Raw genomic sequence first — 26,048 nt, 5'->3', positions numbered from 1 at the left:
GCTAGCATTATTGGAATAAATGCTCATATATGATTCAACCCTGTCTCCCCTGAATTGACTCAAGTAGTGACAGGCAGCCTGGACCTATTGTTTGTCCGGATTCAGATCTACATATTAATTATAATACCTATCAAAATTCCAATTGCCTTTATCACAGAAATTGACAAACTGAACCTAAAATTCATTTAAAAATTCAAGGTACCCAGAATAGTCAAAATAATTTTTTTTAAGAGCCAAGTTGGCTGGGCTGGTGTGACTCAATGGTTGAGTGTTGAGTTATGAACCAAGAGGTCACAATTTGATTTCTGGTCAGGGCACATGCCTACGTTATGGGCTCAAGCCCCAGTATGGGGCATATAGGAGGCAGCCAATCGATGATTCTCTCGTCATTGATATTTCCATCTTTCCTTCTTCCTTTCTGAAATGAATAAAATCCTATATAATAAAAGCCTAATATGCAAATTGACCAAACAGTGGAACAACCAGTCGCTATGATGGGCACTGACCACCAGGGGGCAGACGCTCAACATAGGAGCTGCCCCCTGGTGATCAGTGCGTTCCCACAGGGGGAGTGCCGTGCCACTCAGCCAGAAGCTGGGCTCACGGCTGGCAAGCGCAGTGGCAGTGGCAGGAGCCTCTCCAGCCTCCATGGCAGCACTAAGGAGCAGTAAGCCAAGTGGTAAGGAGCAGCGAGCAGGTGGGCGGTAAGGAGTGAGGGCTCCTGGACTGTGAGGGGGTGCAGGCCAGGCTAAGGGACACCCCCCACCTCCCCAGTGCACACATTTCATGCACTGGGCTTCTAGTAAAAAATAAAAAAGAGCCAAATTGGAGAACCCACTTCCTGATTTCAAAACTTACTACAAAGCTACAGTAATCAAGTATATTACTGGCATAAATAGATATATGGACTAATGGAATCAAATTGAGAGTCTAGAAGTAAACCAATACATTCCTGGTCAATTGAGTTTTGACAAGGATGCCAAGATAATTCAATGGGGGAAAGAATAGTCTTTTCAATAAATGGTGCTGGTATCACTGGATAGCCACATGCAAAAAGAATGAATTTGGGTCTCTACCTCACACCACATACAAAAATAACTCAGAATGGTTTAAAGACCTACATTTAAGAGCTAAACATATAAAACTCTTAGGAGGAAACATAAAACATAACTTTTTAAGACAATGAATTAGATAAGAGTTTTCTAGATATCACATCTAAAACATGAGCAAAGAGAAAAAACAGAAATTGGATATCATCAAAATTAAAAACCTTTGTATGCCAAAGACCACCATCAAAAAGTAAAAAGACAACCTGCAGAACTGGAGAACGTATTTGCAAATCATTTATTTGTTAAGCGTTGGGTATCCAGAATATATAAAGGATTCTAACAACTCAACAATAGAAAAAGATAATCCAATTGAAAATGGGCAAAGAATTTTTAAGATGCTTCTGTTAAGAAGATATACAAGTGGCCAAAAAGCACATGAAAAGATGGCCAACATCATTATCAGAGAAATGCAGATTAAAACCACAATGAAAAACCAGTTCATATCCACTAGCATGGCTGTAATAAGAAAGACTGATAATAGTGTTATTGGTGTCGAGAAATTGGAACGTTCATGCATTGCTATGGAAATGTAACAAGATTCAGATGCTGTGTAAAACAGTTCAGCAGTTTCTTGAAACATAGAGTTACCATATGATCTAGCAATTCTATTTCTAGGTATAAACGTAAGAGAATTGAAAACATATGCCCACACAAAAACTTGAATACAAATGTTTATTATTCATAACAGCCCAAGAGTTGGAACAATTCAAATATCCACCAATTGATGAATGGATAAACAAGATGTGGTATATCCACTTAGAATATGATTTACCCATGAGAAGGAATGATGTACAGATTCATGCTAAAACATGGATGAAATAATGAAATCATGCTAAATTAAAGAAGTCAGACACAAAGGGCCACATATTATATGATCCTCTCTATATATGAAATGTCCAGAATAGGCAAGTCCTTACAGACAATGGTGAGTGCTAGTAATACAGGGTTTCTTTTGGGGATGATGACAACCTAGTGAACATACTGAAAACCATTGTACTCTTTAAAATGGTGAATTCTATGGCATGTGAATTATATCTCAATTTTAAAAATCAAGAAGAAAGGCTTTTAAATAAAATTTTCTAGTATTTTTGTTTGGAAACCATTGCATGAGCACATCCAGATTATTGAAAGTGGCTGTCACAGAGAGGGCTATCATCCTAAACACTGTTTCCTAGTCTTCTCTCCCCCTCTCGTATACGGTTCCTGGTTGTGGGTCCTTACCTCTTATCCTTGCCTCCTTGGCACTGTCCTGATTCTCCTTAGAGCATCTCAGGAAAATTCCAGCCCTGCCTTCTGGATCAGCCTGAATCTGAGGCTGCTCGTTTCTTACCAACATAGATCAGCTTTCATTCCATTAAGATAAACTCTGATTCAAGAATTTCTTAACCTTGTTTTTTTTAAAAGATATTTTCCTACCTGGTTAATATCTTATATAAAAAAGCCTAAGTGACCATTTGACCATTCAACCGGTAGCTATGATGCGAACTGACCATCAGGGGGCAGACGCTCAATGCACTGGTTAATATTTTAAACATGGAACAGAGGGGAGGAGAAGGGTGGGCGAGAGATTAACCAAAGATCTTAAATACATACTAGAGGCACAGTGCACAGATTCATGCATGGGTGGGGTCCTTCAGCCTCGCCTGTGGGGACCAGGCCGAAACTGGCAGTCTGATATCCCCCAAGGGGTCCCGGATTGCGAGAGGGTGCAGGCCAGGCCAAGGAACCCCATCAGTACATGGATCCATGCACTGGGCCTCTAGTATCCTATATAATAAAAGCCTAATATGCAAATTGTCCCCTCAACCAGGAGTTCGTCCAGGGGGAAGGGCTGGCCAACTGCCATGGCCCCTCCCCCTGGCCGGCCCCACTCCTTCCAGCGGCCACGGCAGGCAGCTGGGGGAAGGAAGGCCCTGGCTGGCAGCCGCTAGGGACCCTAACCTGCATGAATTTCGTGCACTGGGCCTCTAGTATGTATGTATATTAATTTTTTTTTATTGATTTGAGAAACATTGATGGGAAAAACATCAATTGGCTGCCTCTTGCATGCGCCCTCCTGGGGATCGAGCCCACAACCCAGGCATGTGCCCTGACCAGGAGTGGGACTGGTGACCTCTTGGTGCATTGGATAACACTCAACCAACTGAGCCACACTGATTAGGGCTGGTTAATAGTTTTTCTGGTTAATATTTTAAATCAGAATTGCATAGAGATAGACTCCACTAATTTGTTAGTAAAAAATGATTTTTCTGTGAATCTTACTGTATTCCAAGAGTAAGGAAAATCTATCAGATCAACGTTTGTAGATGAGAATCATACTCAGGTTGGTACGGCCTCTTAAAGTCATCTGGTCTAACCTCTTCTGAATGTGTAGAGCTATTATTCTCCTGACAAGTGCCATCTCAGCCTAAACCTAAACATCCCCTACTGGTGAGAATTCACTCCCAAGTTATTAGAAAACTGTAAAAAAGTTTTTCTATAGAAAAAACTGAAAGCTCTTTTTTGCTTTAAGGCTTCTGCCCTCTGATCTAGTTCTGTGCTCTCACAAGGCCACACAGAACAAGTCCAAGGCCTCTTTAATGTGTCAGTTCTCCAGAAGCTAAAGATAGAAATCAAGAATAGCTTTCTAAAGAATTCACCTACTTGGCAAATAGCTTTAAAATTATTTTGAGAAAATTGATGCACTTGCAAATTTACTTTCTAGATAGTGAAATCAATTCATCTATTTCTGGGGTGGTAAAAATCTTCAACCTTCATTAACTATTCTTGAAAATTTTGTTTTCCATGTGCCACAAAGTTTAAAATGAACTAAATTTGCAAACACATCATGCTAAATCCAATTATTTAAATATTTTATTATGACAATTGACATATATTAAGAGAAAGAAATGACAGAAGTATAATAAAACATTTTGAAAGAAAGTTACACAATTAAGCCAATAGCTGTAAAATAGCTTTAGGCCTACCTTATAACACCAAGAGTTCTGATCAGACTGTAGTGAGACATTGAACATTTCATTAACAAAAATATTGGCACCAGCCACAACATATTTTGGTTGTCACTTACAAGGATTATATTGAAACAACTATGCACTGCAATTCTAACACACTACGTGTTTATACACTGCAGTTAGCCCCCGAAGCTTTAAGCTACCAGGAATTCCCACATTTCCTATGCACAAATTTACTTTGTGCATTATTGGGATCACATTTCCAGTTTTCAGACCTCTTTCCCTCCCACCCCCACACACATGCAGTATGATATATGTGGTAGAGAGCACTCGTTTCCTCTATTTGACTAATAGCACGTTCCTGATTACCTCAACAGTTTGTTAATCTTGGAGCTTCTGCTTTAGCTCTCATCTCATAAAAACAAAATAAAGCATCTGAGAACCTGTTCCAGGAATAATTCGTCTTATGCATAGGAAAATAAAGCATTTCATATAAGCATGTCTGAAAATCCAAGAGGCATTCTGAGCAAACACCCCTGAATTCCAGCTCTTACTTTAAAATCAAAATGAAAATCTTACATATACCATTTACAAATTCTTATCTGGAATTTGTATTCTGCACCTGGAAATTCAATTCCCAGGCTTCACCTCTGATCAGAAAGGATAGCCAAGAAACTGACGTCCCACATTAGCTGACAATAAAATTAGCTTGGGTAGACATTATGACACACGGAGATGAATTTAATGCTTTCCAAGAATACACTTGTGCTACAAAGGTGAGAAATTAGAATGATAAAATCGTCAGATGGCAAAAAGTACTGGCATTTAAACAAAAGTGTCTTAATAAAACTATGGTAAATGTGCCATTAAGATTGCTAGAATTGGCAGCTCTACAAGACGACAAAATACTTTTTATCAAATAAGGGAATTGGAATTCGAAGCTAATACTCTTTCCTGCCATTCTCCAGCAAGTATTCCTGTAGAATTAAGTCTACTGAATAACAAGAACCAAATTGATCAATTCTAGTTTTTCCTTCTTTTACAGATTGAAAAGAAACCAAACTCTGCCCGCACTTGCCCTCAAACCCAGCACAGGACACTCCCTTTCAAGTTGTATACAAAACCTCCTGGCAGGTTTGGTTGAGCTACAATTCAGATACTGTTATCAAAAAGCTACTTTGATAAGAACAAAACACCAGACCAACATTATCAATATCCTAGTTAGGCATCACAAAAATCACACTCTAAGAATATGCTCTTTACTGACAAAATTTAGGCCATTATAGCTGTTTCAAAGTAGAAAAGTCCATTTACATTGACATAAACTAGATCTGCGTGTTTATTTGTGTCTATGCGTGTGTATAATTTTCATGCAATGAACTTAAAACTTTGGAGACAAGGATTACTTGCCTAATTTCAAAGCTTGTCCACATGGCAGTATTGATATGCACCAACTCTGCTAAAGGGCAGGAGAATGAAGAAGACCATGGCACACATTCTTTTTAAACAATTTTAGGTTTAATTACATAATGCACCTGTAGATGTTCTAGCATAAACACAGTTGTAAAAATCTACATCCTATTTTAGGGTATTTTCCCACTTCTCATCCCTTAAAAGCTGTACAGTTATAAAAATGTGACTCTCAAGCAAAATAAACTTTGTTCTTTTTTTTGCAACATACAAAATAAGTTAAACGATTCAGAAGGTCTTGAGCCATTACGTTTCCCCATGACTGTGTCTGGCTATCCATAAGCATGACATGTGGCTCCTGGTCTATGACCAGAACTCAATAAATACAGGCCCAACAAAACCCCAAACACTTAAATTAGATTTCTTTAGAAGCTGATGAAAGTTAAGAAAACATATAATTAGGGTTAACAATTCCATTCTTAACTTACATTATCCAGTGGCAAAATGAACAAGGGGGGTCACTCAGTCCTTAGTGCATTTTCTAGCTTGTACCGGTTTGGCAAAAAAACCACAAATGTAGTTCCTTTAAAACATGTTTTTTTCTTATTCAAAATGTCTAAAGAGCTTAATTAAAACATCTCTACACATTTAATAATTTGTTATGCCCTCTAATATAACTTATGCATAGGATAGACATCTTAAAGTAATTAAAATAAAAACAGCATCTTCACTAACTGAAATCACTAAATGTGCCAGAATTGGGTTTGCAGCATTTCCCAGAGCAAGATGGTATAAATATAAAATGCACACAAACAAACAAAAACAAACTGAGCTTACATGACCAAAATGAGGAGAAAAAGCCACTCGTGAAATCCTAATAAATTTCTGAGAGAATTGATATGAATAAAAAGTGTTACATGTTCAATCTAAGGTATTTATATACCAACCATACTACATTTTGGCTTTTAACGACTGCTCGCTTGCTGGGCAATAACCCTATCTGTAACACATGTCACACAGTTCCTTAGCAATTCTTGGCACTCAAAAACTGTCAGATGATCATTTACGTTGGGAGTGAAATATTTTGAAAACAAACTAAGTGTACACATAACACAATAACTCAGTTTAAATACACTGATAGCAAAAGGCGTCGCGTTCAGGATTGGCATAAAAACAATGAAGAAAACCAGCAGTTAGCTTGCCACTTCCAAGGTAGTTTATAGCTACACAATGGGAATGGTGGATGAAATAGGAATGGATTTTGTTCTAAGTTTAATAACAGATATTAAGCAGAGGACCAGGTAGATTACAACAGATCTGCAGTTTTGGCATTCTCACTTCTTGGGAGAACCAGGAATATATTTTTAGAATGTCAAACCAAGAAAAGGACCTTCACAACTTTCCTCTAGACCAGTGGTTCTCAACCTTTCTAATGCCGCAACCCTTTAATACAGTTCCTCATGTTGTGGTGACCCCCAATTTCATTGTTACAAATTGAACATAATTAAAGCATAGTGATTAATCACAAAAACAATATGTAATTATATATGTGTTTTCCGATGGTCTTAGGTGATGTGAAAGGGTCGTTCGACCCCCAAAGGGATCGTGACCCACAGGTTGAGAACCGCTGCTCTAGACTTTCTGTAATTAAATGTTCATAATTTCATATCAGTTATAATTATCTGATTTGTGTCAATTAATGATTTCATAGGATTCATTTTTATCCTAATATCTAAAGTACGTATACATGTTTATATATATATATTCATTCCATAAAAAAAAAAGACCTAAAGCTGTGAGGAAATGCCATGAATTATGGCCTGTTCCATCGTGTTGGGGAAAGGCAGAGTTCACAACGTTTTCTGAGTGTGAAACTTGAAGATTCATTAGGTTCCTTTCAGTTGTATGGTAGTACAAACTAGCGAATAGTGAACAATTCTCAGCCCCACAAACATAAGCTAAAAAAGCATTCCTTATGACAAAGGAAATCCCATCAACCCCACTTAAAAATAGCTAACATTTTCCCATTTTACCTCTAAATAACAAGTAAACTTCTACATTTTCTTTACTATATGTACTTTGCTCAAAACACATATTACGGGATGGGTCCTATCAACTAGAAAATGAAAACTGGAGTTTATATTCTTTTAAAATTAGTTTAAAAATCTTTTTGCAACAGCTTCCTCATCATTTGAAGTCCTTGGTTCTTTGGCAGGTCAAACTTATTAAAAGATTATCAGTAGACGTGAATTGATTCTAAATGAAACTCTTTATTCTCTGAATTTGCCATCTTAACCAAATGGAAAAAGATGTGTCCAGGAAACCCAACCTCAATATATCAGGTGTATTCTAGAAAATATCCCTGCCATCATTCTCTAGTAATGTACCAACAATGGAAAACGTTTTACACAGAACACTATTTCATCAGCACAAATCTATAAAACCAAAAGGTATATTTTCAGTCTGAATTTTTTCACATAATTAAAAGCCTCTACTTTATGACAATTTGGCTCATTTTCAAACCTTTACAGAAATTGCAAACTACATAGCCTGAGTACTAAACCACACCTCCCGTTAATACATTTGCTTTACACGATGGAGTTTTCTATCAGGAATCCAAATTGTATTTCAAAACAGGGGGATTAAAGTATTAAACGATTCTATTGTGAACCTAAATCCATGGTTAGTACTCCAATAACAAGGACTCAAGATGTTCTATACCCTAGATGAATTGCTGCTTTCCTATGCAGTGTCCAGTTCCTAATGAGTGAATTATGTCTTGGGATATAAAATATTTACTATTTCCTAATTTTTAAAAACTTCCTCAAAGTGTGTTCAGAGTTAATATTTCAGTGAACAGACTCTTTCAGGGACTGAATCTAAACACCAATTAGCAGAGTTGTTTTTTAACTGTTCAACATTTAATCACTCATAATGAATCTCTCTGCATAAGAACTTATGAGTATCAGCTGCTTGGATTACATTCTTTGTAAATGAAAGTTAATTAGTTTAATCAGAATGTAAGGTTAGAAGGAATACACTATCAACTTCACAAACAATTCAAGTTTGGTAAACAATGGGCAGCAAAAGCGGTATCATAATGTCCCATATCAATGGGTCATTTGCTGAATGAATACTCAGTCTTCACAATGATAAAAAATTACCTTTTGCTCTCTGTAACAGAAGAGTACAAAGAACTCCTTATTTCACATTAGGCGTCCTGTAAAAGAAATAATCTACCCACTTAATACTTATCACTTGCTTAATTGAACAGAATAGGTGGAAGCAGGAGCTGGTGTGTCCAGAGGGCACATGGGAGTTTCCACACACAGTGGCTTGACCAGCTTGCAGGACTACCAGTAAAATAGTAGAGGGAGACTGGGAACAGAATAGGCCACTGGAACATTCTAACCACTTACCTTGCACTAGTGAGAATCCTTCTATGGCCTGACTGTTTAAAAAGGCTAACATTCTTAAGACTTCCAAATAAAAGAAAGGTACCTAACTAGAAAGGAGGCTTGTTAATGAATGTGGCTCCTTACATAGCCCTCGGCTCTATTGTCTGTGAATGTGAGCCCTTCCCTCCCTTCCAGTGGAACATTGTCTCAAAATAAAAATCACAACTTACTTGGAACCACATGCTATGTGTGCACCCTATTTTTAGGCTGCTTTCATTATTTTATTTTTTATACAGATACATATACATTGCTAGAATCAAAGCAAAAATATTAATGGGCAGGTACTACAGAACTAAAGTGAAACAAAACAAATAAAAGAACCAATAACTGAAAAACAACAGCTATAAACTTTCAAGATCAAAAAGATAAGATTTAAGGGCAACACCTGTTGAGGAGGGAAAAGAAGGAGTATAAAGTTTCTAGAGAGGTATTTATAATGCAAGTCTAATGCCAGCTTTTTAATAATAAAAAAGAGAAGTGCTTTACTATACACTGACTAGCACATATGCTTAATTTGGAAAGAAAAATTAATGAAGTTCTTGGGCCAGCAGCAGATATGGTGTGTCCATTGCCGGCAACAGACACAACACTGGAACAGAAAAACCCAAATCCCAGGGCAAAAGTATTCACAGAAGTAATGGCTGAAGGTTTCAGAATTTGACAGGCAAGGTTTAATCACAAGTGCTACACTTTGTACAATGTTATTTATGGCTCTGCCTGAAATTTTACAGCTGTACCACAAACTAAGACAAAGCTCATATTTTAGTGTCAATTACATGTTAGATACAAACCCCTTTTCTTGAAACAAAGGGCTTAACTTTTTTTTTTTTAAGTGTTGAGATGTTTGAAATGGATGTCATGCCTATTAAGTACATTGGTGTTCTCAATCAACTCTATGTTGGTCATGTGACTATTAATGAATTTTAATAGAAGTCTAATAGCCAAAGGCAAAAACTACATTCAAACCCTGCTAATATATCCAGGCAGATAAGAAAGTACAACACACACACATACATACATACAAACATACACACACACACACACACACACACACACACACACACACACGCTAAAACTCAAACTAAAAATCTCCCAAAGGAACTGCTTTGTTTGTAGACTTCAATTTGAAGTAGATACTAAGGGCAAGAATAAACCAGTTAAAATTCACCTGAAAAATCCTTCCCCCTTCTTCAAATGTGCTAAAATACCACTATCAGCTTAGCATCTCTTCATGTATGTTAAGTATAGATGTATTTGTTTCAAAATGATATTTTATATATTTAAATAGGTGGCCAGAACAAAAGAGTTACACTATCTGCAAAGTTTACAGTCCACTGGGCCTTAAAAGAAGACTACACTCATTTCACTAATAACTTTCCATGATAGTACATTAGAGGCCACCTCATCATCACTGCATAAAGCTGTTCTAAATTTGTTGGTAGCACAATCTGGTTGTCAAAGCTTCATTTTACATTTTACTGTACAAATACTTTTCAGATGATTTTTTTAAAACAAGAAACTCTGCTATACCAAACTTAGAGGGATTTTTTTAGGATGGTACCCTTTTGGACTCTTCTTTATTAAGTGTGGTTATCTCCAATAGTAAACAAGTTGATTCATGAATGCTGCTACTAAATGACTTACGTATGATGTTATCTACAATTCTCAAACTGCAACAACACAGACTTGAACTTTTAAACAGTCTGTTAATCATCATCTATGCCATGAATGTTTAAATATAATATATATTTAATATGAAAAAGCTAAAGCACAAGTGCTTTCTCCCACCCCTAATTCTGTTTTCGGCCCTCGCAGATCCGGAATGCATTCTTTATCCACCCTTTTTCACAAAGTCAGGAGAGCTCGGGAAATATAAAGTCAAAAATATACAAATCTTTGTTGTTATTATAATAAGATTTTTTTTTTCCATGAATGAAATTACCAAGGACCATGAACTTGGAAAAAGAAAATCAAAAGGAATTTACAGCAATTATTTATCTTCAAAGTTCAAAACTGGTCACTTCACAGAAAGACTTCAGGGTTTGTTGAAATTTTTCTTCTAAAAAGTCATTCTGTAGTGGAGTTTTCTAGGAAAAATAAAACCGCTTTTAATAACTGGCCCGCTGGTGTGAGAGCTACCGTGGAATAAATTAGCACAAAAATGGAAAAAAAGTCTTATAACTGTTCACTGTTACAGACGTAATCAACAAGGTCAGTCACTCTCAAAAGCTCATCTTCGTCCTCTTCTGGTGCCCCTGCCTCCTGCCCACCACTTGTCCCATTGGGGGCCAGGCTTGCACTGGCTGTGCTGTTGTCCTTGGGGGTCTGAGGCTTCTCAGCTGGCTTGCCAATCAAATTCTCAATGGCTTTGCCAGGACTCTGTCCATTGGTGGAAGGTAAGTCCACTAAGCTATAGTCCAATGGGCTTCCCACCTTGCCTACATTTTCAAAGTCCTCTTCCTCATCACTGTCTATCCGATAGGGCTTCTTGGTGCTCTCCTGTTCTGAGGGCAGGACCCTGGGCTGGCTATCACGGGCAGGCTCATCTGCATCTCCATGAACATTGTCACAACTCTCCTCCTCGTCTGTCTCAATCCGGTGTAGCCGTTTTCGGGATGGTTTGTCTTCCTCTTCTGCTTCTGAATACTCATCTGCACTTCGACCCCGCTTTCGAACTGACCGCTTTGATTCTTTAGCTAGCTCCTCATCTTCAGAGTTCTTGGACATATAGCTCTCTAGAATAAACAGCACATTTAACCATAAACAAATTTGAGTACTTCTCCTTTTCCTCCCCATTCACGATGTGTCCTGCTTTCAGACTTGTTTGTACACAAATATGTCCCTTCAATAACTGGCCTGATTTTTCTCTCCTCTCAGTCCCATAACAATACCCAATGGGATTCATGTGTACCTATGATTTTAGGAAAGAGCAGAATCAATTTTTTTGGCGAAATCTTGCCCAACTCTGGACAACTGAAACACTGTGCTGACTCTCATCCCATGTTATTAAATGTCCTTGCTAGTCTTTAAATGTCTTCCCTTATCTATACTCACCTCTATGTGATCCCACCTAGTCTCATGGCTTGGCATAACATCTATATGCTGGTAACTCTCACATTTGTTTTTAGGTACCCCCTAAATTCCAGACTCATGTGTCAAATTGCTTACTCAACACCTATGCTTGGATTTCTAAACAGACATCTCAAACCTAATGTGTTATCCGAGCTCCTAAGCCCCCACCTCAAATTTGTGCTATTCTGATCTCCACCTTCTCGGTTATTGACAACTCTATTCTTCCAATTGCTCACTTATCCTTGACTCCTTCCTACCATCTAATGCAACAGTTAATCCTTTAGGTCTACCTTCAAAATATATCCATAATTTGACTTTTTCATCCCTTTATCACTTCTACCCTAGTCTTACCTACCATCATCTCTCACCTGGCCTATTTCAATGGCCTCCCACCTGGTCCTCGTTCTAACCATGTCCCCTTCAATTAATGCATAACACAGCTACCATAATCAAACAAAAACATGTCAGGTCATATCACTCACTTCTACAAAATTCTCATTATTTCTCATCTTATACCAAATAAAATCCTAAATCTATATACCATAGCCTATTACACTATCCAATGTGGTAGCCAGTAATGACATATGGCTACTTTAAATTTAAATTAGAATTAAATAAAAATTAAAAACTCAGTTCCTCCATTACACTAGCCACATTTCAAGTGCTCAATAGTAACATAATACTAGTGGCTACTATTTGAACAGCACACAGAACGTTTCCATCAGTGCAGAAAGTTCAACTGAACAGCACTGATACTCCTGGGGGGTTGGAAAAATATTTTTGTAAAGGGCAGTCTCTGGTACAACCATTCAACTTTGTGGGAAAGCAGCACAGACTGTATGTAAAAAAAATGGCTAGGGCTATGTTACATTATAACTTGATTTACAAAGTGTTTATTTACACAAACAGGTAGGCTGTAGTTTGCTGACTATTGCTCAACGTGATCTGGTCCCTGTTGATCTCCCTGCTTCACCTCATCCTTTTCTTCCTCTCCAACCTGGCCTCCCTTCTATTCTTTGAATATGACAGGCACAAACTTGCCTTATGACCTTCACATTGTGGTTTCACATGCCTGAATCACTCTTCTTAGATAACTGCATGACATACACTCAACATTTCTTTCAGGTCTTTACTCAAATGTTGTCTTCTTAGGGAGATATTCATGTGGTACCCAACCTGAAATTCCAACTACTCTCCCAACCCAAATTTCTCCCTTATTTTGCTCTACAGTTTTTATCTCCACTTAATAGACCATATATTCTACTTATTTATCTTGTATATTATCTTTCTCCCCCCTACCCCCACTAAAAGTTACATGACGAAGTTACCCATGGTTTTTGGCTCTTTTGTTCATTTTCCTATTCTCAGTGCCTAGAATAGTGAATAGTATTTGTTTTTTAGAGTTGAATTAATGAATTCATGTTTGTTTTTAATGACACAAGGAAAATAACACACATTCAACCAGAAGTTCATCTTCCTTCTTTAGCCTCCCCTATTCAAATATATTTCCCCCTTTTCTCTCCTGGCATGCACTCACACTTAATTGATAAGGATCTATGAAAGCAAACAATCTTCAAAACAGATAATTAAATACATAAAAAAGAAAGCGGAAAAGGAGAGAGTTAGAATCATTTAATAAAGTAAACTTGGAAAGAATTCTGGAATAACTCCAAACACTAAATGGAGGCCCTGGACAGGTGGCTCAATTGGTTGGAGGGTCATCCATGCACCAAAAAGGTTTCGGGTCCTGGCTGGTTTTGCTCAGTGGATAGAGCGTCAGCCTGTGGACTGAAGGGTCCCAGGTGCAATTCCGGCCAAGGGCACATGCCTGGGTTGCGGGCTCGAATCCCAGTGGAGGGCATGCAGTAGGCAGCCAATCAATGGTTCTCTCTCATCATTGATGTTTCTACCTCTCTCTCCCTCTCCCTTCCTCTCTGAAATCAATAAAAGAAATATATTTAAAAAAAAAAAAAGAAAGGTTTCGTGTTCCATCCCCAGTCAGGGCTTTACAGGAAGCAACCAATTGATGTTTCTCTCTCACATCGATGTCTGTCTGTCTGTCTGTTTCTCTCATTTTCCCTCTCTCCCTTTTTCCCTCCCTCCCTCCCCCTCTCCCTCAAATCAATAAGAAGATCCTCGGGGAGGATTTTTTTTAAAAATAGGTATCACAAATTCATATTTTAGAGCTTTTCCTGAACTTCTGGTATGGGGCACAGCTATAGCTATTAAGAAATAAAAGGCACCAACTGAAGCTTCCTGTCAAGATGGACAGAAACAGTAAGTACCTTGGTTTGGAAGTGTCCAGCTATTCAGGTACTCAAGTTAAAGGAGGTTATTTCAAAATGAGGGCCATAAATAATATGGGAGCAGAAAAAATCTTGCTTAGATCACAATTTTGAGATTCATCGAGTTTCCATGAAAAGTTTAATTATTACAATGGTGAACTTAAAAATGTGTATCTTGCCCAACCAGTGTGGCTTAGTGGTTGAGCATCGACCTATGAACCAGGAGCTCACAGTTCGATTTCCGGTCAGGACACATGCCCAGGTTTTGGGCTTAAACCCCAGTAGGGGGTGTGCAGGAGGCAGCTGATCAATGAATTCATGACATATAACTGGATTGCAGCTTGATCCGGGTAGGAGGCGTGCAGGAGGCAGCCAATTGATGTTTCGCTCTCATATTGACACCTCTCTCTCTCCTTCCCCAACGCCCCCACCCCCCCCCTCCCCCCCCGCCCCACCACTTGCTCTCTTTCTAAAATCAATAGAACTATTTAAAAAACCTGTATCTTGCCCTAGCTGGTTTGGCTCAATGAATAGAGCAGGGGTCCTCAAACTACGGCCCGCGGGCCACATGCAAATACAAATATTGTATTTGTTCCCATTTTGTTTTTTTACTTCAAAATAAGATATGTGCAGTGTGCATAGGAATTTGTTCATAGTTTTTTTTTTAAACTATAGTCCGGCCCTCCAACTGTCTGAGGGAAAGTGAACTGGGCCCCTGTTTAAAAAGTTTGAGGACCCCTGGAATAGAGTGTCGGCCTGTGGACTGAAGGGTCCCAGGTTCGATTCCAGTCAAGGGCACATGCCCAGGTTGTGGGCTCGATCCCCAGTAGGCAGGAGGCAGCCAATCAATGATTCTCTCTCATCATCGACGTTTTTCTTTCTTTCTCCTTTTCCCTTCTTGTTTGAAATAAAAATATATTTTAAAAAACAAAAAATAAAATGCTCATAATGATTAAAAACAACAACAAAAAACCTGTATCTTATCAACTAGCATTTATTTAAATTTTAAATAGTGACCAGGCATAAAATAATGAATTTTGTCTCAAAGATATTACTGCTTATATTGAATTTCTTAGAAATGGTATAGAGTTCATTTTATTTCTGCCTTGTCCAAACTTCCATAAATTGGAGAGCTAGTCCTCACCTTCACTTTCTGAGCTGGAAAGCCTGCGCTTGTGAACTCGTCTGATTTCTTTACCACGCCGTAAACTTTTCTGGGAACCTTCACTCTCTGAATCTTCTTTGTAGTTAATTTGTCTTTTCTGGTTCCTCCTTGACCGCCTTCGCCGAGTCTCTACATAATCATCACTAAAGTCATCGCTAAAATCACTTTCTATTAAAAAAGAAGCAAAAGAAAAAAAATTTTCATATACAAAATTTGTTTGTTAAATAGAAATGTAGTTAGCTTAGGTTATAAGAACGCAACGCTACTAAGAAAAGTTCATTTTCAATAATTTTTAAATGAATAACTTTAAGTCCCTTATTGTCTTAATAACTAGAGGCCCGTTGCACAAAAATTTGTGCACTCAGGGGGGGTCCCTCAGCCCGGCCTGTGCTCTCTCGCAGTCTGGGATCCCTCAGGGGATGTCCACCTGCTGGCTTAGGCCTGCTCCCCGGGGAACTGGGCCTAAGCTGGCAGTCAGACATTCCTCTGGCAGCCCGGGAGCCCATGGGGGATGTCCACTTGCCAGCTGGGAGCAGGTCTAAGCTGCAGTCGGACATCCTTAGCGCTGCTGAGGAGGTGGGAGAGGCTCCCGCCACAACCGCTGTGCTGACAACCATCAGCCTGGCTTGTGGCTGAGCAGAGCTCCCCCTGTGGGAGTGCACTGACCACCAGGGGGCAGCTCCTGCATTGAGCATCTGCCCCCTGGTGGTCAGGTTGTGTCATAGTGACCAGTCATTCCCAGTCGTTCTGCTGTTAGGGTCAATATGCATATTACCCTTTTATTATATAGGATAGAGGTCTGGTGCACAGGTCGGGGCTACCTGGTTTGCCCTAAAGGGTGTCCTGGATCAGGGCGGGGGTCCCAATGGGGTGCCTCGCCAGCCTGGGTGAGGGGCTGAGGGCCATTTTTAGGCTGGCCAAAGCCCCTTCAGGGTGGGGGGGTCCTGCTGGGGTGCCTGGCCAGCCTGGGTGAGGTGCTGCTGGCTGTTTTCAGGCTGGCCAGGGCCGCGGGCTGGAAGCAGGTATCTGGGATTTATTTATCTTCTATAATTGAAACTTTGTAGCCTTGAGTAGAGCCCAGGTCCTGTAAGCCTAGGTTGCCTCTGGCAACCTAGGCTCCCAGACCTTCTTTGAGTGGAGGCCACGCCAGCTGGAAGCAGGTATCTGGGATTTATTTATCTTCTATAATTGAAACTCTGTTGCCTTGAGCAGAGCTCAGGGCCGGCAGGGCAGGCAGGAAGCTTGGCTTCCTCCATCGCCGGGGGCAATCCAAGCCTCCTGCTCACTCCAGCTCCGAGGCTGCCGCCAACTTAGTTGGGTTAATTTGCATATTTGCTCCTGATCGGCTGGTGGGCGTGGCTTATGGTGTGTCTTGAGTGTAGCAGAGGTATGGTCAATTTGCATGTTTCTCTTTTATTAGATTAGATGAGTAAATCTTTGGGGCTTTTATGCCAAACTTCACAAATGTAGCTATATGGCTACAGTAACAACTTCACATAAGTTCTCTAATAGCAAAAAAGTGATGAACCTATCAAAGAATTAAAAAATAGGAGTTATATTTTTTGCTTTTTCTATATGGAATTAAAATCTGCAAAATACATAAAGCTACTTAAACTCTCAAAGCATTGCTAAATAGCACTGTTCTTGTCACCTTGAATCAATAAACCAGTCAGGCGATCGCACTATGTGAACAGTATTTCAGGAGTGCTAATATTTTTCCACTGAATTATCACATTCAGCCTTGTTCTCTAATGGACTTCAAACATTTCAAAATAGCTAGCCAACAATTTGAAGCTTTTCCCGCCGGCCAAATCTGGGACAAGTTGAGCCTAAATATTGATGGTAATGTTATATCCAATGACTAAAATAAGAATCCACAAGTACATCTATATATATATAAAAGCCTAAGCGACCATTATGACCAGTCGCTATGATGTGCACTGATCACCAGGGGGCAAACGCTCAACGAAGGAGCTGCCCCCTGGTGGTCAGTGCACTCCCACAGCCAACCATCCGTGGCCTGCCAAACACCCACGGTCCCTCTCCCCGCCGGTCAGCCAGCCAATCTCCTGCGGTCCCTCCTGCCCCGGTCAGCTGGTCACCCTCCTGCGGTCCCTCCCCCTGGACTGGGCAAGATGGCCCCAATCGCCGGCCAGGCTGATGGACCCCACCTGTGCACGAATTCGTGCACTGGGCCTCTAGTCTATATATATAAAAGCCTAAGCGACAGTTACGACCAGTTGACCGAAAAACCGGTCAACCAGTAACCATGATGTGCACTGACCACCATGGGGCAGCCTCTCAACACAGGAGCTGCCCCCTGGTGGTCAGTGCACTGCCATAGCCAACCTCCCACGGCCGGCCAACCTTCCACAGCCCCTCCCCCTGGCCAGCTGGCCTCGATCAGCCCCTATCAGGGCTGGGTGAGATGGCTTCAATTGCCCCGATCCCTGGCCAGGCTGAGGGACCCCACCTGTGCACGAATGCGTGTACCGGGCCTCTAGCACCAATATAAAATTTCTGATTTTGGTAATTATACTGTGGTCATGTAAGAAAATGTCCTATTCTTAGGAAATAAGCACTGATAAAGGGGCATGATGTCTCCATTTAGCAAAAAAGTTTAGAAAAAAAGATAAACAAAATAAAAACTCCACAAGCCTGGCAAGTCAAGGATATAATACTTGTTTGTGCTACTTCCTCAGTAAGATGACAGCTACCCATCTGCCAATTCCACAAAACACTGTATCTGTTCTTTTGGCTGCCGTTCCTCCATTTACTGTTAATAGGGATAAGCACAAGCTATACCATCAACCATTGCGAATTTATAAAAACTAATGAATCACCAATTGTGATCTAAACATTAGAAATAATTGGTGATCCTTCGCTCTCCAATAGCTAGACATCTGGTTCTCAGCTTACTGACAATTATTTCCAAGAAACACTATGAAGATAAAGACTAGGCATGGGAACATTTGGCACCACAAAGATTCATCACAATCCTAAAATGAATTTAGTATGACGTCAACACATCCATCTGTATGTATTTTCTTAGAATGTGCTTTTTATGAAAAATTTAGTTCCTAGTGAGTCATAATAATATAACTCAAAGTTTTATCAGAAAGCTTATGTTACAATTGAAAGGACTTTTATTTTAAAAATTCTTATCTCCAGAAATCACAAGAATTTATTAAGTTGGTGTGATGTAGATACTAATAATTTTTACCAGAGTCTCTACTATTCTCATCAGACTCCTCTTCATCGTCGTCAGAATAATTTTTCTTTGGGGTTTTTCTCCGCAAACGCCTGCTTTGCCTCATTGGCCGGGAGGGATGTCGTCTTAGTCTTCGGCTACAGAAATCAGTGTCACTGTCATCATTAGATGGTGGGTCTTCTTCACTTTCATCTGGGTTTTCATCAGATACAACAAACTCATCTTGAGATCTGTCCAAGAGAAACCAGATGAATTATGATGGTACTTAAAATTGTGATCCCAGCCCGGCTGGCACAGCTCAGTGGCTGAGCGTCGACCTTTGAACCAGAAGGTCACAGTTCCATTCCCGGTCATGGTACATGCCTGGGTTGTGGGCTCCATCCTCAGTATGGGTGCAGGAGGCAGCTGATTAATAATTCTTTATTATCATTGATGTTTCTCTCTCCCTCTCCCTCTCCCTTCCTCTTCCTGAAATCGATAAAAAAAAATTTAAAATCCCCCTCCAAAAACAACAAAACTGTGAACCCGTAGTTCTGAGTTCAAGTTCTAACAAGTCGAGCAAATCATAAAATAATGTTTAATGTAACATCTGAATACTTGTATCAACTTCCCTAAAATGAAGAAATGATCTGCTAGGGCAGTGGTTCTCAACCTTCCTAATGCCACGACCCTTTAATACAGTTTCTCATATTGTGGTGATCCCCAATTTCATTGTTACAAATTGAACATAATTAAAGCATAGTGATTAATCACAAAAACAATATGTAATTATATATGTGTTTTCCGATGGTCTTAGGCAACGCCTGTGAAAGGGTAGTTCGACTGCCAAAGGGGTCGCGACCCACAGGTTGAGAACTACTGGCTTAGAAGGAGTTATGAAGATGAACTGATGTTGATTTTCATGCATACACTGCTTTGGTCTCTTGAGATGTCCCCCATGTGCCTTAAATTCAACATCTCCAAAAGCAAACTCATTATTTCCTAACCTACTTCTCTCTCTTCAGTCCCCGAGCCTGATATTTGATACTATCACCCATCTAGGGACTCAAACCAAAAATCTGGTATTTATCCTAATTTCCTCCCTTCTATTTCTCATATCTAATCATTTAGTAATTCCTTGAGTCCACCTCTCAAAGATAATCTCTCACATCATCCTGTACCTGAACTACTATAGCAATTCTCCAAGTTGCCTCTGTAATCTCTAGATCATTTCCCTTCAACACATCCTCCAAAAGAATACCAGGATAAATCTTTCTGAAATGTAAACCTCTTATTAGTCTGGTGTTTAAAACCCTTTGGTGGGTTTTCATCATCTTCACAGAGTCCTATGCCTGACAAACAAAACACTCCATCATCTGCTTCCTTTTCACCTCTTTGCCACACCTCCAGCAGGGCACTTTCTGCTGCTTTCCCACATTCCTGCTATGCCGACACACCGGGAATTCCCTAAATAATCCATGCGGTTTTATGTGATTTCTCTGATTAGAACTTCTTTCTTCATCCTGCTTCTCATCCCAAACTGCCCAATTAATCATGCAAATTTCATCAAGCTTGTGGGAGGCAACTAATGATGTGTCTTTCTCATGTTGATGTTTCTCTCTCCCTCTTTCTTCCCTTTCCATTCTTTCTAGAAATCAATGGAAAAAATATCCTCAGGTGAGAACTAAAAAGAAAAAGAAAACCAAGACTGTTCATAAATCTGTGTTAAATAATCTGAACATAAAAAGAGATTGTCTGTGTGCACCAAACACAAAAGCCCTGCCACAGTGTGGCCAGCTTCTCTGCTAGCACCGTTTAAGCCTGAATCTAGGGACTGGGGTCAACTGGCAGACCACGCACCCATCACTGATCTTGAACTCATCCTCACTCTCTTCTTCATCCAGGTTGCTGTCACTGTCCAGATCATTTAATCGCCGGCGTTTCTTCCGGCGAGCAGCAGCAGCCCTCTGGGGTCGTTTATTCTCCTTTCTTTCTTCATCCAAAATAGTGGAGATATCTTTCCCACGGTGACCCGTGATGGTGGAGATATCTTTTCCTCGGCCAACTCCTGAATTCAGGGGTGGAGAGTTGAGGGGAAGAGAGGGAGAGAGGAAGAGGGACAACTGTACATTTATTAAAAGTTTCCCTTTAATATCTAGACTCATAATACGAGACTGTTCTTATTTGTGCTTAGCAGCTCTTTACTTGATTTATTTTCTTCCTACAATTCTGCCCTTTTATCACGATTGCAGTTGACAGAGCTTTCATCAAGAGTGTTGGCATTCGTTTGTCCTACTAAATAGAAGTTCACCTTGTAGAAAACATCTTTTTCTTACATTTTGATGTAATTCCTATACCATGATATTCACTCTTTAAAGTGTATATGTCAGAGGTTCTTAGTATAGTCAAAAAGTTGTACAACTGTCACCACTAAATAATTTCAAAGCATTTCATCACCCTAAAAAGAAACCTCATACCTATTAGCAGTGATTCAAGAATCTCTTCTTGAAAGTTGTCTTTTGGACATGGCATTAGAAAGAGGACAATCAATTTTTTAAAAAATTAACAGTGTTTGCAGGACTGAAAAAGTGAGAATTCAGCAGCAAAGGTGTAAGCAGGCACACGTCTTTGGAAAAGCTAGTGATTTCTTCAGTTCCCCTACAAAGAGCCTATGTATTATGAACCCCTTCCAGTTTTCATAATAACTAAATGGAAACCACAATGCTCCACACTGGAGCGCTGGTAATTTGCTATGTAGCTCTTAAATGAAATTACATTTACATTATACTACATTAATGTCATATATTAAAGAGTATGAAATTAATAAACTGATTTTTAAAAGGTTAATTTAGAGAAATATATTTAGAGTCAAATATACATAATTTTTGATACTTTGTAGCAGGACTGATCTAAAAATAGAAAGAAAACGGAAGTTTCACTGGGTTTTCCATTTGGAAGCAGAAGTAAATTTATAATCTACTGAGAAACATTTTCATTTTACATCAGATTATAAAACAAAACTTTTAAAATAAGTAGTAAGATCCGAGTCTACACACCGACACTGTGTTCACAGATTATTCTGAATCTCAAACTGTTAACACATCAGCAGTAATCATGATAAACACTGGGGAGAAAAAAAAAAGCTCACTGCTCTAAACAGGGCATTTCAGTTATTTTATTAGCTGGAGTTATATGAAAAAGAGAGAATGATAAACAAACACATACCTCCTCCATCAGCCTCTTTGATATCATCTTCTATAGCTTCATCAATTGCTTCATCAAACTCATCAAATCTAAAATACATACAACAATCACGTTACAGCCTGACACAAATGTGTCAGGAGGGTTGCCTTGGAAGTGAAAAGGCCTGAATATGAAATTGCTCTTGTCCACTTTGGGACTGTGTGACTTGGACTACATCCTCTCACTCCGACTAGCCTCCATTTCTTTTGTAAAATTGGGTTTTTTAAATCAGTATCTAATACATAAATTGTTACTTTTACTTTCAAAGATGATCTGCACCAGTCATCAGTAAATATTTTTGTAAAAAGCCAGATAGAAAATATTCCATGCTTTCTAGCCCACAGTCTCTGTTGTAACTATTCAAGTCACTGTTCAGTACAAAAGCAGCCATAGACAATACAAGTGAATGGTGTGGCTGAGTTCCCAAATAACTTTATTTCTGGGCACTGTGATTTGAATGTCATGTAATTTTCATAGAATGTTCTTCTTTTGGTTCTTTTCTCAATCATTTATAATTGTAAATATCACTCCCAAGGTATTGGCTATACAAAAACTGGCAGTGAGCTGGACTTGGCCCACAGGCCAGTCTGCCAAACCCTAATGATACAAATCACTCTGCAACATTAACAAAATTAGCGTCCAGAAATAATACAAAGTTCAATGATGACATTATTATTGTTATTGAAGGTTATATTATTATTACTAAAATTCATATACAGTCAGAATTTTAGAACTATGAAAATGTACTTCATCTCACAAGGGCTGTTTTCAACTTAAAGAAAAGGACCAAGACTGGATGATTCCTAAGAATTCATCATATGCAAAACTCCTTTTACTTTAGAACTGAGGTAAGCACAAAGATAAAGTGAAATGCCTAAAACATTTTAATTAATTAAAATGAAGTATTCCATTCTGGCCCTGGCTGATGTTGCTCAATGGCTAGAGGGATGTTCTGAGCACCACATTGTGTCAGGTTCGATACCCAGTCAAAGGCATGTACCTGGGTTGCAGGTTTAATTCCCAGCCCTGGTCAAGGCCAGTGTGGAAGGCAACCAATTAATCTGTCTCTCTCACATTGATATTTCTCTTTTGTTTCTCTCCCTCCCTTCCACTCTCTCTAAAACTCAATGGAAGAAATATCCTCAAGTGAGGATTTTCACGCACACACAAAATTATTTCACCTGGCCAGTGTTGCTCAGTGGTTGAGCATCAACCTATGAACCAGGAGGTCACAGTTCAATTCCGTGTCAGGGCACATGCCTGGGTTGCAGGCTTGATTCTGTGTGGAGTGTGCAAGAGGCAACCAATCAATGATTCTCTCTCATCATTAATGTTTCTATCTCTCTCACCCTTCCTCTCTGAAATCAATAAAAAAAATATTTAAAAAAAATTCTTTCATTATAACTAATTCCATGTATTTCATACCTATAACTTATACATTTCCGTGTTCTTGTTGATCTTCTTTCAAGCAAGTTTGCTTTGGATTTTTTTGAATCCTTTTTCTTTTCTTCATGATCTTCAGAAAAATCTGGCTCCTGGTTTTATGAAAATAAATACATTTTATTACTCAGGACAGAACAAAGTTCCTTGGGATTAATAGCTTCTAATGTCCCTCTAGGCAGCACATGTGAAAGGTTTGAAAAAGATGATCCCCCAAAACTGAATGAACATGGCAACACTATGTACAGATTAAAAAAATATTGATGATCAAAAGAAACACTTCTGGTCCTGGCCAGTGTGGTTCAGTTGACTGGGCATCATCCTGTGCACCAAGTCAGCTAGTTCGATTCCCGGTCAGAGCACATGCCAGAGTTGCAGGCTTGATCCCCACTGGGGGGTATGCAGGAGGCAGCCATCAATCTCTCTCTCTCTTTAAAAAAAAACAAAAAAAAAAACACAAAAAATCAGTAAGAATACTTTTTTAAAAAGCACTTCTGTATTAAAATTCTTATGTTTTTGTGAGTTCATAATGACCTCTTTTAAAAACAATCATGATGGGGAAAAAGGAGACATATGTAAAACTTTAGACTATTTAAAAAAAAAATCATGATGCCTAACCGGTTTGGCTCAGTGGCTAGAGCCTCGACCCGTGGAATGGAGGGTCCCAGGTTCAATTCTGATCAAGGGCACATGCCTGGGTTGCGGGCTCAATCTCCAGAGGGGGTCATGCAGGAGTCAGCTAATCGATGTTTCTAACTCTTATCCCTCTCCCTTCCTCTCTGTAAAATCAACTAAATATATATATTTTAAATCATGATGTTTTTCCATCAATACATTTTAACACAAATAATTAGATAAGCTGAAAAAATGAAATAATGGATTTAGAAGAAAGGGGCACGGTGCTGAAGAAAAATAACTAACCAAGACATGCTATTTAAGTGTGTGATTTAATTAAATCTGTACGGAACTGAGAAAATTTCTTCATTTCAAATAAAAGTCATGTTACATGTACTCTCACTCATGAGATATCCTTCTTAATTACAAATTAAGCTAATGAATGCGGAACAGTGAAATCCCTTCAAAGAAACCAAATTATAAGAACACAAATTGAAGGTTCTGATAACCACAAAAGACTAGAATTAAAAACCAGCTCTCCCTGAACTATCTTTAGACACTTTACATAAACAGCAGATAAAGAAGCTGAAAACAAATTAACCAATTTAGGTTAAAAAACAAAACAAAACACAACACCCAACAAGCTCCATGGGGGTGAGCTATAAATTTCATTTGAATGTAATATTTCCGGACTATCTGCATGTACATAATCATGAGGGATTATGGGTGATTTCTTTAAGGTCCTAACTTTTCATTTTTTTTAAAAAAATATATTTCTTTATTAATTTCAGAGAGGAAGGAAGAGGGAGAGAGAGATAGAAACATCAATGACATGAGAGAATCATTGATTGGCTGCCTCCTGCATGCCCCCTACTGGGGATCAAGCCTGCAACCCAGGCATGTGCCCTTGGCCAGAATTGAACCTGGGACCCTTCAGTCCACAGGCTGATGCTCAATCCATTGAGCCAAACCGGCTAGGGCAAATTTTCTTTTTTAATAAGAATTAAAACTACTCATGTTACATAAAGTGGGATACATTTTAGAACAATTATGGCCATTTTCTCTTTAAAAATACTAAAAGCCAGAAACTTACTTGTGGAGGAATGATGTTTTCAATACTGATACCCACATACACCAAGCGTTCTTTCCTTTAAAAAGTGAAAAACAAGCACATAGGCAAAATTAGATGCTAAAAATAGAAGTGTTATGAGAACATTACTAACACAGACAATACTAAAATTACGATTTTATAGTAATAGCAGAGGCTAGGTTACAAACATGTTGTCTATCTCTCTCTATATAAATAGGTAATATGCAAATTAGCCAGGTGTCATGACCACTGGAGGAACCTGCATCATGACTACTCAGGAGGAGCTGCATGCAGATGGGCGGGAGAGAACTGCTTGCCGGCCCAGCCCCAGCGGACACACACACACACATACACACACACAACCAGGGGTGGGGGTGTGCTCTGATCCACAACGCACACCAGGGGTAAGGGTAGGCTCCAAGCGGCCGTGTGGTGTGGTTCAGAGCATGCCTCGGTGGGTGGCGGCAGCATCTAGAGCAAAGCAGCCCAGGTCCTGGGTGCCGGAGGGAAGGAAACTGTGCTGGCAGCCAGGGAAAGGAAGGCATATTCTTTTTTTTTTAAATTAAATCTTTATTGTTCAGATTATTATAGTTGTTCCTCTTTTTTCCCCCCATAGCTCCCCTCCACCCGGTTCCCACCCCACCCTCCGCCCTCACCGCCCCCCACTGTCCTCATCCATAGGTGCACAATTATTGTCCAGTCTCTTCCCGAATCCCCCACACCCCTTTCCCCCCCAAGAATAGTCAGTCCACTCCCTTTCTATGCCCCTGATTCTATTATAATCACCAGTTTATTCTGTTCATCAGATTATTTATTCACTTGATTTTTAGATTCACTTGTTGATAGACGTGTATTTGTTGTTCATAATTTGTATCTTTACCTTTTTCTTCTTCTTCCTCTTCTTAAAGGATACCTTTCAGCATTTCATATAATAGTGGTTTGGTGGTGATGAACTCCTTTAGCTTTTCCTTATCTGTGAAGCTCTTTATCTGACCTTCAATTTTGAATGACAGCTTTGCT

At 39.3% G+C, this 26,048-nt stretch overlaps 1 protein-coding gene across 14 annotated transcripts in view; it reads right to left on the bottom strand.

Annotated features, from left to right (window-relative positions):
* Nucleotides 1-9,699: 9,699 nt before the first annotated feature.
* The window catches only part of RSF1 (remodeling and spacing factor 1), a 129,370-nt gene continuing 113,021 nt past the window's right edge, over nucleotides 9,700-26,048 (bottom strand). For 13 of the 14 annotated variants that reach the window (XM_036324867.1, XM_036324866.1, XM_036324868.1 and 10 more), the window contains 7 exons: nucleotides 25,032-25,086; nucleotides 23,309-23,418; nucleotides 21,866-21,933; nucleotides 20,501-20,708; nucleotides 18,674-18,891; nucleotides 15,430-15,618; nucleotides 9,700-11,663 (listed from right to left, as the gene is read on the bottom strand). In XM_036324867.1, the coding sequence (XP_036180760.1) occupies nucleotides 11,104-11,663; nucleotides 15,430-15,618; nucleotides 18,674-18,891; nucleotides 20,501-20,708; nucleotides 21,866-21,933; nucleotides 23,309-23,418; nucleotides 25,032-25,086 (1,408 nt within the window). In that variant the 3' untranslated portion in view covers nucleotides 9,700-11,103. The remainder of the gene's footprint in view (nucleotides 11,664-15,429; nucleotides 15,619-18,673; nucleotides 18,892-20,500; nucleotides 20,709-21,865; nucleotides 21,934-23,308; nucleotides 23,419-25,031; nucleotides 25,087-26,048) is intronic. The other variant, XM_036324880.1, reaches the window with a different exon arrangement.

Source organism: Myotis myotis, unplaced genomic scaffold (genome assembly GCF_014108235.1).
Source record: "Myotis myotis isolate mMyoMyo1 unplaced genomic scaffold, mMyoMyo1.p scaffold_m19_p_10, whole genome shotgun sequence".
Taxonomy (NCBI): Eukaryota; Metazoa; Chordata; class Mammalia; order Chiroptera; family Vespertilionidae; genus Myotis; species Myotis myotis.
Note: the sequence above shows the minus strand (reverse complement) of the source record. Positions and strands in the feature narration are given on the sequence as shown.